The sequence below is a fragment of the Caenorhabditis remanei genome, chromosome V, assembly GCF_010183535.1.
Source record: "Caenorhabditis remanei strain PX506 chromosome V, whole genome shotgun sequence".
NCBI lineage: Eukaryota > Metazoa > Nematoda > Chromadorea > Rhabditida > Rhabditidae > Caenorhabditis > Caenorhabditis remanei.
Window position 1 is genome coordinate 15,113,690 of NC_071332.1, and position 15,189 is coordinate 15,128,878.

At 34.9% G+C, this 15,189-nt stretch overlaps 4 protein-coding genes across 4 annotated transcripts; 1 reads left to right on the plus strand and 3 right to left on the minus strand.

Moving 5' to 3' along the window:
* Positions 1 to 697: 697 nt before the first annotated feature.
* GCK72_020225 (uncharacterized protein) lies at positions 698 to 3,661 on the minus strand (the record flags this gene model as incomplete). The annotated part of the gene is made up of 5 exons (XM_053733460.1): positions 698 to 1,003; positions 1,700 to 1,890; positions 1,941 to 2,254; positions 3,224 to 3,287; positions 3,334 to 3,661. The coding sequence occupies 5 exons, from the start codon at positions 3,659 to 3,661 to the stop codon at positions 698 to 700; spliced, it is 1,203 nt and encodes a 400-aa protein (XP_053582373.1).
* A 473-nt stretch (positions 3,662 to 4,134) lies between these two features.
* GCK72_020226 (uncharacterized protein) lies at positions 4,135 to 5,408 on the minus strand (the record flags this gene model as incomplete). The annotated part of the gene is made up of 4 exons (XM_053733461.1): positions 4,135 to 4,254; positions 4,958 to 5,035; positions 5,081 to 5,268; positions 5,312 to 5,408. 4 exons carry the CDS (start codon positions 5,406 to 5,408, stop codon positions 4,135 to 4,137), a joined length of 483 nt encoding a protein of 160 aa, XP_053582374.1.
* Positions 5,409 to 6,514: 1,106 nt separating this feature from the next.
* Positions 6,515 to 7,640, plus strand: GCK72_020227 (uncharacterized protein; the record flags this gene model as incomplete). The annotated part of the gene is made up of 3 exons (XM_053733462.1): positions 6,515 to 6,842; positions 6,896 to 7,086; positions 7,131 to 7,640. 3 exons carry the CDS (start codon positions 6,515 to 6,517, stop codon positions 7,638 to 7,640), a joined length of 1,029 nt encoding a protein of 342 aa, XP_053582375.1.
* Positions 7,641 to 8,537: 897 nt separating this feature from the next.
* On the minus strand, positions 8,538 to 14,765 carry GCK72_020228 (uncharacterized protein; the record flags this gene model as incomplete). Its single annotated transcript, XM_053733463.1, has 8 exons — positions 8,538 to 9,014; positions 9,067 to 9,248; positions 9,292 to 9,490; positions 12,694 to 12,881; positions 12,929 to 13,047; positions 13,554 to 13,977; positions 14,027 to 14,346; positions 14,743 to 14,765. The coding sequence occupies 8 exons, from the start codon at positions 14,763 to 14,765 to the stop codon at positions 8,538 to 8,540; spliced, it is 1,932 nt and encodes a 643-aa protein (XP_053582376.1).
* Positions 14,766 to 15,189: the final 424 nt, after the last annotated feature.

The following is a 15,189-nucleotide window of genomic DNA, read 5'->3' on the forward strand; positions in this document are numbered from 1 at the left end:
GATGGTGTAATTATGTTTAGTGTCACACATAGACATTTCTCAGAAAAGATCAAAAATTCACAAATTTGCATAAGTTCATGACCGGAAGTTTTGTATGAAGTTGAGGGAGGCATTATCTTGAATAAAAAGTTCAAACTAACAAGAACTCAACGAAAAATGAGATATTAAAGTTCAAAAAGATTTAAGATCCGCATCATTTTTCATCTCACTGATTTTCTCAACATCAAATTATACGGTGAATTTTTCTACGAATAAGTCTAAAAAAAGATGTGCGAACCTAAAGTTCCGAGAATTAAAGTACAAGTTCGTGTTTCGCAGTCAGTTAATAATGCGGCCGCCAATCTTGTGGGTTTCACCTGGTACCTATCGGGTACGGTCTTTGCTTCTCACTTTCGAAATATCTTTTAAAGCAAGAAATAAGAAAAGGAAATACAGTAAATGAAGGAAGTTCACGTTTAAAAGAATAAAGAACACGAACATATTGAACTCTCAACTCTTAATTTACACGTATCTCGCGTGCGTATTCAATAAATAAATAAAGAAGATTTAAGATCCGCATCATTTTTCATCTCACTAATTTTCTAACATCAAATTATATGGTGAATATTTCTACGAATACGCCTAAATAAAGATGTATGAAGTGATCAAGTTGAACTATCAATTATTTTCAGGCATGCATGAGATGCAACATCGAAGTTTAGATAGTCTTTATTTGAGAAACCTTCACAGACATTTTAAATGCATTCCTTCTCGAAGATCCCTGTGTTTTAGAAGTGGACCTTATAGAAAACGCAGAAATAAGAGCATTCCGATATGGGCGGTGCACTAGAAGCATGACAAGGGTAGAGGATACTCCATGAACTGTTGTAACTATGACAGCGATATTCATGAGGCCTTGATTGTAGTATCTCCATATGACCGATACCCAGGAATAGGCAAATGGAACTACTAAAGTGATGAGTGGAAGTCCGGTTTGGATGACTAAAGCGATGAAGAAGACTCTCTGCATACTGTACGTTTTTCTGGATACTTTGCTCGTTTTCAATAGTTTCGAGGTAGTTCTGACAGTGGAGATGACAAAAATGCCGATTTCCAAACAAATTGACGGGATGAGAATCAAAAACATGGTAAGATGATAACTTCCATTCTCAGTAAACACAAAAATTGGAATCTCATACACATACAGTACTGGCCATAAAGAATGCGAAACTTGCAGTTTTTAGTTGAAAATGGTCAACTTTGTAAGTGTGACACGGCCTCCCTGATAGTCTCACAATATTCATTGTTTATGGACTATACAGATGAAGAGTAGAGCTTCATTTTTGTAGTTGACAACTTTTTTGTACGAGCATATCCTAAGAAGTTATCTATCCGCAAAGTATTTCCTTGCAATTTTTGCACTTTTTCAGTGCTAAAAGAGGAGATTTTCGAGCAATTTACATTGACGATTGATAACTTCTTAGGATGTGTCCGTACAAAGAAGTTATCAACTACAAAAATGAAGCTCTACTCTTCATCTGTATAGTCCAAAAACAATAAATATTGTGAGACTATCAGGGAGACCGTGTCACACTCACAAAGTTGACCATTTTCAACTAAAAACTGCAAGTTTCGCATTCTTTATGGCCAGTACTGTATGATGGCAAGTTAGGAAGCTTCTGGAATAGGCTTTTTGTTTGAAAAATCCATTTGTTCTTACCTGAAACACGTTCTTTCTAGCTTGAGTCTGTTCTGGAACAAAGCCACCAAAAGAAATACAGATAGCAGTTGCGAAGAAATAGTGAAACACAAGCCATGATCTTCTGAGTGACGCCCAATGGGTCTTTCCAGTAAATGAGCAAACGGTATAGAATTGATTCTCAAATATTGCGATGATTGATACTAGGACATCTGGAAATCTTTTATATAGAATGTAGATAGATTCTATTTGTATTACGTACAACCTATAAATACAAACTCAATAACAACCAAATAAGCATAGTAATCCGCGTTTAAAACTTTGAACAATCCTAGTGGATATCCAGCAAACTCCGGGAATAAAAGGACTGGGATTGCAAATACACTCATTGCGTAATCAAATAACACAGTCCAGATGTGTAAACTCGCTAGATACCATTTCAATGCTCTCATGTTGTCAGGAGTTTTAAGTAGAATTGCGTACATTCCGAAGAGATGAATTGGAATGGATAGTCCACTGACAACACGCAACGAAATTGAGAGAAAATTGGGTGATGCGAAAACTCCAACATCTGTACTGGATTTGATGAAGTTCATGGTATCGAGAATCCTTTTTGGGTTGCTCTTTGAGATAAAAATTGAAACATGTGTATCTAGCGAGCTGCTACAAATTGATTCATCCTTGAATGCATTTTGATTCTATGAAGATGTGTTGCTTTGAAAGGTGCATCATTGCATTTTGCATGTTTGGTGCATAAGATGATTTCTTAATAACTTTATTCACAGTTTTCAAGGTTTTCAATAGTATTCTGTTGCATTTTGCTATTTGTAGTTGAAATTTTATTTCTAAACTTCACTCATCAAGTTTTAACAGGAAAGATTGTGTTTTTTGCATTGTGAGCTCCCAGTATTGTTACATTTCCCATTTTCCTTTTCTGTTTACAAAACTTTGATAATATTGCGTTCCGATAGGGACGATGCACAAATATCATAACTAATGTAGCCATTGATCCTTGTAGTGATGCACAAATAATTGAGAAATTTGTGAAAGATTGATTGTAATATTTCCACATCACAGATATGAAAGCATATAAAAATGGAATGCAAAACATCACAAGCGGAACCGCAACTTGGACAATCAACCCGAGAAAAAATTTCTTCTGCATTCCGAATGTTTTTTGAGACATAGCTCGGCTTCTAAGTTGTTGAAATGTGTTCCACATTAGAAATAAAATACAGAGAGCCACTTCTCCAATAGCAAGAAGGACTAGTAGAATACTCATAAGTAAAGGGTAGAGGTAGGTATCATCATCAGCTATAGCCACTACAGATGCATCATAGATATAGTTTGGTAGACAAGGTAGAGACTGGAAAAGTTCATAATTAGAATTCTTACTTTCACCAGAATTTCTAGTTTACCTGAAAAATCTTTTGTTTGGCCACATTTTGATCAGCTATTAGGAAACCGAATGGGGTTAACAGAACAGCAATTAAAATATAATGGGTAGCCAACCAAATATGTCTAAGCCAACTCCAAAAGCTATACCTAGCAAACACACAAATTGTGTAGAATCGATTTTCGAAAATGAAAATGATGGAAGCAATGACATCTGAAGTATTGATAATTTAAAATTCTATCTGCGTATTGCAACTCACATCCTAGAAAGAGAAGTACTATCAATGCTTGTACGACACCGGATACATTGAAAGCATGAAGAATACCCAGTGGGATTCCAGCGAACGCCGGCATCAGAACAATTGGAATAGTAAAAAAACTGACTGAATAATCGAAAAAAATCATCCAAATATGAAGATTCAACAGATACCATTTGGCACTTTTCATTTCTTCTGGTGTCTTCCATAGGATACAATACAATCCGATAAAATGGATGGGAGTGGAGATAACAGTGACAAAATGTAGAGCCCATGTAATGAAACTTGGCGAATCAAAGTAGCTGACACTAGGCGAGCATGTTAAATTCATTTGTGGAAAAGAAAGAAAAAAGAGAATGACCGAGAGAAGGTTGGAGTTTTATTCGAATGAGATTAAATTCCATCTGCTTTCACTGACCTAATTCAATAATCACTGATTACATCTAACCAAGCCGTCAAGATCAGATTGTTTTTTTACTTGGACTTATGTTGAATGTCGTCAAAATTTCAAATCTGAATAACAGTTTAGATGAAAACCTCGGAAAATCTTCAGATCATCTTCTTGGTTTTTAGATCCATGTCTAAAACGATACTAAGAATTTTACATCATTCGTGTAACTCAAGCAAACAAGTCATTTTAAAGAACCAGATCAGAGTTGATTTAGTCTTCCGCTCTATTTCTAGATGAATTTTTCCTTTTTTCTATTTCTATTCTGCAGTTTGATTTCATTTTCCATCTCTTATGATGTGAAAGACCTTCATGTTCTCCGCGACAAAGCGTTGATAAATATTGCTAGAATGGAATCAATTATGGAGCACAATTGCTGTTATATCTCCAAGTACAAGTATTTTAAGGTAAGATTTAGTATATTTTTTGTTGGTTCGAGATGAACGGCTGATAGCCACGGATACAACCGAAGGGAACTGAAAAAGGATAAATATTTAAGAAGGAATTTTTCATTTATTGCAGAGTCACCGCATAGGAGGAAACATTGTGATGGGTTGACAGATTTCTGAACATAGCTCGAAATCCAAAAGGCATTCATGCATCTCATTGCTTAGACTTCACGTGTTAGTCTTTCAGTTTTCATTCTAAAGGTTCTCAAGAATATGTGCTTATTAAAACTATTTTTTCAATGTTTTATGATTATGAGATTGTGTGAAAAAAAAATTTCAGAACAAAACGCGCCAGACAAGAATGACATTTTCATATTCAATAATTTATTACAACAAAAATATCTTTTCTCTGTTGAAACTCTGTCACATTCACTCTTCCCGACTGTTTCACAAAAATAGAAGTTATTGCTTCTCGATACGGTCGATGCACAAAAATCATGACCACCGTTGAAAATGCTCCGTGAAATGAGCCAATTGTCACAGCAATGTTCATCAAAGCTTGATTATGATAGTTTGTTAATAGAGAAATCCAACCATAAAGACTTGGTACTATAATCATGATCAATGGAACTTTCATTTGTATGATTAATGCGATGAAAGTGTTCTTCTGCATTTTGAATGTTCTTCGTGACATCCTTTTCGTTTTAAGTTGTTTTATGCTATGATAAATAATAGAGCCAGTGAAAATAAAACCTTCTGTACAATAAAACGCTATAAACGACATGCATACTATAACATGATAGGTATAGTCTTCTGCTATCACTAATATTGGAGCTTCGTAAAGGTTACGAAGCAAGCATGGTAGCCTCTGAAAATTGGTTTTGTATGATATGTTTCTTGAGTTTGAACTTACTCGAAACACGTTTTCGGGAAGATTGGTTTGATCCGGAATAAAAAACAAGAATCCTGAATACAATATTGCCACTACAATGTAGTGTCCCGCTAACCAAACATGTCTGAACCACTTCCAAATTTCACAATTCTGAGCGCATATTGTATAGAAGCGGTTTTCAAAAACAAAGAGGATTGCCGTGCACACATCTGAAAACTTTTGTAAATAATATTTTCAAGTTATTAAACTTACATCCAAGTGCGATAAGAACTTCTAATCCTTGGAATTCCACTGTCACATTGAAACTATTCAGTACACCAAGAGAAATCCCTGCTAGCGCTGGAAACATTATGTACGGAACAAATAAGATAGAAAGAGAGTAATCGAATAGAATAATCCAAATCTGCACAACCACCAGATACCATTTTATTGATCTCATTTGTTCTGGAGTCTTGACTAGTAGACAAAACATGCCAACTATATGAATTGGTGTTGAGATTACTGTACTTAAATGGAGAGCCGTCAATAAGAATTCCGGGGAATCAAGGTATCCATAATCTGTGATACAAGAAAAATTCATAACTTGTGGTTAAATGTATGCATTTGTCTACTAGACATGGGATCAAGGTTCTCATAGAATTCAGAAACATCTGCTAGAGAGTCCATAGAATTTATTACTAGGAAATTAAACAAGATTGACTTCTGAGAACAAGTTTCCTGGAAGTTGTATTAAAGGAGGACTGAAGTCATATTTTTTATTTCAGATTCTGATACTTCAGAAAATTCTTAATTAAAAAAATTCGAAAAATTAAAAAAATTCGAAAAATTCGTGTTTCTTCTTTTTTTTTACGATGTAAATTGAAAAAAACACGAAATTTTGTTGAAAAAAGCAAGAAAACGAAAAATCAAGAAATAAAAAGAAATAATTTTGTCCGAGAGGACTACACGGGGACAAAAAATCGCGTGGGAAAACTCTTCCACCTAGGCTCCTTTTGAGCCGGGAAAACGTGAATTTAGGGCATTTGAGCGATTTTTAGCACATGCTCCAATGATGAAAGTTGTTCAGAATTTTCTGAAGTATCAGAATCTGAAATAAAAAAATATGACTTCAGTCCTCCTTTAGATGGAGCGAAGAATTTGTTTTTTAGAAGTTTGTAGTAGGATTTAATGATGGCTGAGAAATCACCTGTTTAACGGGAAATCCATTCTCGCAACGAAGCTGGAGAAGTGAAAACTATGTTGGATTTTTGTTTTCGAAAAAGATCAGTATCACGTTCAGTAAGTTCAAAAAACGATTTGCACTAGAAATCAGAAGAGTTGATTAGCATCAATTGGAAATTAATGATCGTACTACTATGTGAACTTTGGTGGAAAGTACTGCACGTTGTACGTAGTAGGCTCAAAAAATATGCAGCTGATTTGAAATAACACTTTTCTCAAGGGAAACTTAACACAATGAATCTTACATGTATCCCGAATGTCGGTTTTTTTGATTCTCCGGAGTTTGTTTCTCTTAGTTTACATATTGTGACAGTATTCTCTGCACCAATTCATTTGTTTGGAGCATACTGTATTCTCATTAAAACGCCGGAGCAAATGAAATCAGTGAAATGGTACATGTTCACTTTTCATATTTGGACAGTTTTATTCGATCTCAGTCTCAGTTTTCTTGTCATTCCCTTCATACTTGCACCAGCTGCTGCTGGATACCCATTGGGTGTTCTTCAATGGTTTGGTATTCCTACAATTGCTCAAATGTTATTAACACTCACATTTTTTGCATGTGAGTTTTAAGGCAAGTTCAACTTTAGCCCAATTTAAGTGTACTTTTTAAAGATATGAGTATTTCAATTGTCTCACTTTTCGAAAATCGATTTTTCGTGATTTGTGAATTCCCTGGCAAAAACATCTGGGAGCATCTGCGAAAATTCTGGTTACTTGCACATTACGCAGGAGATATATTTGCTTTGATACCAGTTGCGTGGCTAGTTCCAGATCAAGAAACAGCTGTTAAAGTGGTTTATCAGGTATGAACAGAACAATAGGTTGCCGGCTCTAAACAATATTTCAGAAACTGCCATGCCTTCCAAAATATATTTATGAGGCACCAATTTTTGTGATAGCAGATGACACTACCTATCATCTTATCATTTCTTTTGTGACCACGTGCATTTGTGTGCTTCAGATATCTCTATTTTGTTTCTGTCTGGTTTGGAACATATTCAAGCAACTCAAAGCGAGAACCATGTCACAGAGAACATTCGAGATGCAGAAAAAGTTTCTCACCGCTTTGGTCATTCAGTGTAGTGTTCCATTTTTTATTCTCATTTTTCCGCTGCTATACTTCTTGTTCTCAGTTCTAGCAAACTATTACAACCAAGCATTGGTCAACTTTGCATTTATCACCGGATCGATACATGGAGTAGTGTCGACTGGAACTATGGTGGCACTCCACAAACCGTATAGAGATACGCTGGTTTCCATGTTGTTCAAATCTACGAACAACACTGTTGAATCTTCTAGAAGAGATTTTATGAACACTTCTTTTCACAATAATTCTTTGGTACCAATAAACAGTTGATTTTTAACCAGATAAAATAAAATCATCTTATTAACAAGGAGCAATTGTATTAACATTTTTCGATAAATACATAGCTTTGAGTAACTTCACAGAGCAGAACACCAGTTTGTTAGAACATACATAAGGATAATGTAGATACAAAATTGCTATCATAGAAACAATTCCATGCAGGAAAGAGAAAATCATTACAGTATTTGTTAATTCTTGAATACGATAATTGAACAGATATTATTTCAACGCATATTCAATGTAGAGGCACATGGGAATTCATGAAGTCAGCCGCAATAATAATACCAGGTGAACATTAATAATGAATTAACACCTGCCAATTGAATGGTTCAAACAACTATGTGTTGTAATATATTGAAATGGATCGGGAGTAAAGTTATAACTGAAAAAGTTTTGTGAGTACGCTAGCGTCTAGAATAATAGGTCAAGCAAAATTCAAGTTACAACCGGCGCTTGAATTGATCTGATTCCTGATCTTGCTTTTTTAATGAATTTCTCATATTCAATTAACTTTTTATCACAAAAATCAGCATAATATCAGCTGCTTCATTTTGAAGAGAACAAAATAAGGTTTTTATATATTAGTTGTTTTTGTGAAAATGCATTACAACTTGCTGACTGCTAGATCATACCTATTGGGAATGAAGCGTCTCTTGAATAACTAAAAACTGAATGTGAGATGTTATTTGAAAATAATTTTTTTTAGTTTAAAAGAAAATATCACAGAATCCAGTTTTGTTTAAAAACCAAATACTTATTATTGGATAAGTTGTTTATTTTTGAGTGATAATCTATAGTATAATTAATACAAAATTGAAGTTTCCACGATATACCAAGTGTGAAAAAAATACGCGATTGAGAAGAAGATACAAAATTCAATAGTTCATTTCAATCTAACTGAATCACTGGACGATTGTAGAGAGTTCTCGACGGAAAAACACTCTTTGGAGATCTCGTAAATATGAACAAAAGTCCTTCTCTATACGGACGATGTACAAGCAGCATCACTATAGTAGAAGTGCATCCATGTAGGGATGCCGTGACTACTGATAGGTTTGTGAGAGCTTGATTATGATAGTTTTGTAGAACTGCAATCCCTGCATAAATGAATGGAATGATCAATGTCACTGCGGGAATTGCCATCTGAAGTATGATTGCAAAGAATAATGTTCTCTGCATCTGATATGTTTTCTTTGACATCGATTTCCGTCTCAACGAGTTGTAAATAATGATGGATACAAATGCTACAATTTCGAAGCTTGTCGAACAAACGAAGAAAATGAACGTGATGAGGTGATACGTGTGATCCTCAGCAAGTACAAAAATTGGAATATCATAGAAGTTATCAGGAAGACAAGGTAACCTCTAAAAATGGATTGTTGCAAAATTGAATAGCGCTGCTTCCTGCCTTTAGAACAGCTTCTATTGCATAACTTTGGTCAGGGGCCAGATATCCAAAAGACAACAAAACACCGAAAACTCCAAAGTAGTGAGTTGCTAACCATGGGTATCTCAACCATGTCCAATATTCTTTTCCTATGTAGTCACATATTGTGTGGAACCGGTTTTCGAATATGGCCATTATGGAAATTTGGACATCTGAAAATAAATAACTCTACACAGATTATACACCAACACTTACAACCCAAACAGTTCAACACCAGTAATGCTTGATACAAGTTGGGAACTTTGAACTTTGTAAGCACTCCAAAAGAATATCCCGCAAACGATGGAAGCAACACAATAGGAACAGTTAATATCCCAACAGAATAGTCAAATAGAATAATCCACGTATGCAGATTAACCATGTACCATTTCACTGTTTTCATATAATCCGGAGTCTTGAATAGTAGAAAGTATAATCCTAAGATGTGAATTGGAGTTGATATAGATGTGGTAAAGTGCAATGCAAAGGATAAAAACTCTGGTGAATCGAAAAATCCCGCTTCCGGAATACAAGGAAAACTCATTAATCTAAATGACAACATTGCTTGCTAATAGAGCTCCATGGAAAAACAAATCGATCAAATTCTGAGAATGTTTATTAGTCGTTCAAAACACCTGCAAAATTGCACGTATTTTCTATTCCGCGAATTAAAAACCACAATTTATTGATTGTTTAAAGGAGGACTGAAGTCATATTTTTTTTATTTCAGATTCTGATACTTCAGAAAATACTGAACAACTTTCATTGTTGGAGCATGTGCTAAAAATCGCTCTAAACGCTCTAAATTCACGTTTTCCCGGCTCAAATGGAGCCTAGGTGGAAAAGTTTTTCCACGCGAATTTTTGCCCCCGTGTAATCCTCTCGGACAAAATTATTTCTTTTTATTTCTCAATTTTTCGTTTTCTTGCTTTTTTCAACAAAATTTCGCGTTTTTTCAATTTATATCGTAAAAAAAAGAAGAACTCTTCCACGAAGGCTCCATTTGAGCCGGGAAAACGTGAATTTAGAGCGTTTAGAGCGATTTTTAGCACATGCTCCAACGATAAAAGTTGTTCAGAATTTTCTGAAGTATCAGAATCTGAAATAGAAAAATATGACTTCAGTCCTCCTTTAATTAGAAAACTAGAGAGTGTCTTTTCAATATAGTGTCTAAACATAATGAGGACAGTTTATTCAAAGTAATGGAGTAATAACTACAAAACTACACTCCTATTTTCTATAAAATGAGTTTGATGAGAAGAAACTTTGCCTATTGACTTTCTGAAAACTAAACGCAGCAACTCTTCTCGATAAGGTCGATGTACAAGTAGCATAACTATTGTTGACACAAATCCATGGAGTGATGAGATGATGATAGCAATATTTGTCATTGCTTGATTATGATAACTGTGAATGACTGCCATCCATGCATAGAAAAAAGGAAAGGTAAGCAAAAACAGTGGAACGGTCATCTGAATTAGGAGAGCGAAAAAGAACGTCTTCTGCATTTGAACAGTCCTTTGAGACATTTTTGTAGATTTGATTCTGACGAATATGTCTCTAATACAGCATCCAACGAATAATAAACATTCGAAACAGGTCAACATTATAAATATGACGATAATGATTAAATGAAAAAGGTGATTATCAGCAAGAACAAATACATCTGAATGATACATATTTTCCGAAAGGCAAGGTAAATTCTGAAACCATTGACGCTTTTTAATGTAAGAAAATATTTGAAATGATTACTCTATAAACATCCATAACTGCTGTCATTTGATATGGTACAAAGTAACAAAATAGAGCCAGAACCAAAGCAACTGCTATATAATGTAAGAGAAGCCATAGCTGCCTTGAATTTGTGTAATTCTTATAAACCCAATTATTGCAGATTATGTAAAACCGATTTTCAAAAACCGCCACTGTAGATACAATAACATCTGAAAAATTATGGAATTACTGTAAAAATTTTTCTTTATCCTTCTTACACCCCAAAAACGTCAATACTATGAAGGCTTGATAAACAGCTGGAACCTTAAAATACGTGAGTACACCATTTGGAAATCCAGTAAACATTGGAAGTAGGACCACTGGAACTGTAAGCACTCCAACTGAATAGTCGAATAAAATAATCCAGCTGCGCAAGTTTACTATTTGCCACTTCACAGAGCTCATTTGCTCAGGAGTTTTGAAAAGTAAAAAGTAGATACCAAGGATGTGAACAGGAGTGGATATTGTTGTAGTTAGATGTAAAGCAAATGATAAAAACTCGGGAGTGTCGAGGTAGCCGGTGTTGGGAATACAAGAAACATTTATTTGAAGTGACATTATGGTTTGAAGAGAAAGAGAAGGAACAAAACAAAATTCAAAATCCGTATTTTTTGTTACAAAACTTTTTTCATAAAATGCAATAAATATTTCAAAACATTTGTTAGTTGCTTGAAAAAATTAATTGAAAAAATTGAATCATATCTGGCAACCGCAATGAATGTGGCCGGAGTAGTTATTTATTTCCTTTTCTTGGGGGCGTCATGGGGAAGGTTAATGAAATTTTTGGCGGGTTGTCATGAGAACCCAGAACTCTAAAACCGAAGGAAAACTCTTTCTACCTATGTAATCGAGTATGTAGAGGTCAATTAACCGATTTTCATTTCACCTGAAAGCTTAGTTTAGCCAGAAAACTGAAATCCCGTTTTGATTCAATCAGGTCTATCACGCATTGTTTTTGGCAGCTTATAATAGTTCTAGACGGACTCGAATGCGCTGTGAAGGAAACATCTGTTTTCGTATTGTGGAATTTTATTGAGAAACGCCTACTACCAACAAGAACAGGAAAGGTTCAGAAAGAAAAGTAGTTTTACAGTTCAGGCTAATGCAGGTCGGTCACCCGTAGTTTCTTGACGAAATCAGATTTTACACAAAATTTAAAATCAGATCCATTTGGAAACGTTTGGTATTTATTCAATATAATTTCAATACCGAACTCCAAAAAATAAAGGAAATTAAGTTTTTTTATGTATTAAAATATGAAGCATTCGATAATAATAAATCCTTCAATTGATAACAACGATACTGTGTCTTCTGTGAAACACCACTGCCGCATTGCTACTCGAAGAATCTTTCTGAATTTCCTCCACATGCAGAATATTCCGCCGGAAGCAAAAAAGAGGTCTCCGATATTCTGAATGAAGGATGATTAGTACCAACGATGAAACAACTCCATGAAATGATGCACTGATGACAAATAAATTGTTGAAAACTTGGTTATAATAATCACCGATTATCGATAGTATAGCGTAGGTCAAAGGTAAGATTAAAGTAGGAAGCGGGATCAAAACTTGTAGATGGAGTTTGCAGAGAAAACGAGTTTGAAATTGGAAAGTTTGCGTGGATAACTTTCCGGAATGTAACTCTTCTGAAGAGAACAAAAGAGTGAGCATTGTAAAAAATATATCTTCAGATGCCACAATCAAAACAAGTATGGTGAATGCAATAACGATAGTGGAGAATTTATCAGACAACACAAATATTGGTGAGGTATGGAAGTAGTCAGGAAGACAGGGTAAATGCTGAAATTGTCTAGAAATGATACATAACTTCACTTTCTCGACCAACCTTAAAAATCATATCAATTGACTCTGCCTGGTCTGGAGCCTCACTCGCTGCAAATCCCACTATCCCAATCACAATAAAGTAATGAAATGCAATCCACCATTTTCTAATTCTGCCCCATGTCTTTGACTTTTTTCTGAACAGTTCATGGTACCAGCGTTCGTAGAAAACAGGCGAAGAAATGACAATCACTGAAATTTTTCCGAAATTTCAAATTTTCAGATGATGAACAACTTACAAGCCAAACAACCAGTTGACATGTATATCTGAACATTGCACGGAATTGAGAAATGTTTCATAATTCCGAATGGACTTCCAGCCATCGCTGGTAGCATCACATATGGAGAGGCTAGAGCACTGATAAAGTAATGAAATGCAATATTCACCAAGTGCAACTTAAGAAGATCCCATTTCATGATATTTAACGAGTTTTTAGATTTCACAAGGATACAATAAAGACTGTATATGTGAAAAGGTGTCCCAATTGTTGATACAGTGTGAAGGAAACGAGATAAGAAGTGAATCGAACCAAAGAATGTTTGTTGTTCACAACTTGTAGAACTCATGACTGAAATTGACGAATGAGGAAAATTCGTGAAGTTTAAAAAATTAAAGCAGTCAAGTTATTATCACCTGTCCGTGGAATAGTGATATTAAGCAACACTAAACTTCTTTTTTCATTTCCAGAAGTATCACATAGGAATTAAAAACCAATTTATTGAAAATGATAAAAATCAAAAAAGTTATTGAATTGTCTCATCCGAGTTCTGCCTTTGATAAACAAAAATGTTTCGATGAAGTGGTCTTCTAGATTATAACTGCAAATAACAATTTATTCGATGCACATCATTTCAGAAACTCACAACTTTTTCGGCTTCTCGTCTAATTCCCAAAACGAATCATCATCGGTCATGTCCATGCGTTCTTCTATTTCTTCGAATTGGTCGTACTTTAAACTTGAAATATTGTCCTCCATTGTTTTGATTCTCCGCCAATGAGCCAAAGTACGATGACCTTTCTTGTCATGTCTTCCCGGGTGAAAATCTTTGTTTTTGAGTTGCTCAAAATTTTTGGGAGTAGTGATTAGATGATAGGCAACAATTGGTTTTGAGGAAGCAACAACAGCTTTAGTTTCTGGTTTCCCAGGAAGACAGTTTTCTTGCAGAAAGTTCTTGTAAGGTTGACCAAGGGCAGATTTAGTAGATTTTACTTCGTATGTTGAATCATTCAGCTCATGAAGTTGTTTAACTTTGAAATAGTCAAAGTAATAAGGGAAAGGTGCATAACCTGAAGAACGATTAGATTATTATTTTTGAAAATACAAAAATAAACTCACAAAAATAAGGAGAACATCTATGTTCCACCCGTTCACAGAGCATTACTTTCATATCCGGATGATTTTCCTGAAGGTTTGCAAGACAGTGAGAATTTCCATTAGTTTCCCATCGACGTTTTTTGTTCAGAGAATACTTTACAAATGGGGTGAAATCCTGGTGAGAAAAGCAATCTTCCAAAAAATTCACATCTTTCAGAGATCTTTCTTTGAGATGATATGTTTTGATAATGACACCCTGAGTTTTGACGTTGCTCAGCATATAATGACAGAAGGAATTTCTGTCGTGGTCTTTGTTTGGGTCAGGGCGGCCATTTTTCGTCCTGGAATTACAATTATTTTAAGTTGGAGTTTTGATTCTTTTTAACTGAAACCCATACTTGTCAAAACCCGGCCCGGCTCGACCCGGGAAGGGCCGGGAAGGCACGAAGGCCCTTTAGAAAATTTTCAAGGCCTTTTTCAATTTTTCATCGAAAATGTGATCATTTCTGATGATTTTTCAGATTTCTTTTAATTCTGAATGATTGTCGAAAATTTGACTTTTTTGCGGAAAAAATTCAAAAAATTTGAATTTTGAACTTTGGCGCCAATTTATCCGCGCATTCGAACCGGGCCTTGACAACTATGCTGACCCATAGTTATCAACTTTTAAAAAATCCGTCTAACAGTTGTACTTAAAAAAAAGAAAAGATTTCAATAATTTTATTTCAAAAACTCACCAAAAATAAATATCCTCCGACATTCTGCCCGCCGACCAAAGCTATCCCGTTCTTCTGGCTCTTTTATACTAGTGTTTTGAAATATTTCGCAATATGCTCTTTTTTTGTCAAGCATTTTAAATCTTTTCACTTTTTGTTTTTTGAATGACAAATTCCGGAAACTGAGTGACTAATGGAAATATTAAGCAAAATGAAATTTAGTGATGTCTGTCTGAGCTGTTCCAAATGCAATTTTAATATCTGTGTCAAAATGGTCAGAATCCAATAATAAAACAATGTTCTGGTAAACGAAAAATACAAAGGAGCAATTTCTTCGAAACTACAGAAAATCTTTATTCAATACAAATGAATTGGAGAGATAATACTTCGTTTAGTATGGCAACAAATATGTTTCCCGCTATGAGAAAACAATCCCAGATGCCTTGACAACATAGCTCTCAATGCTTT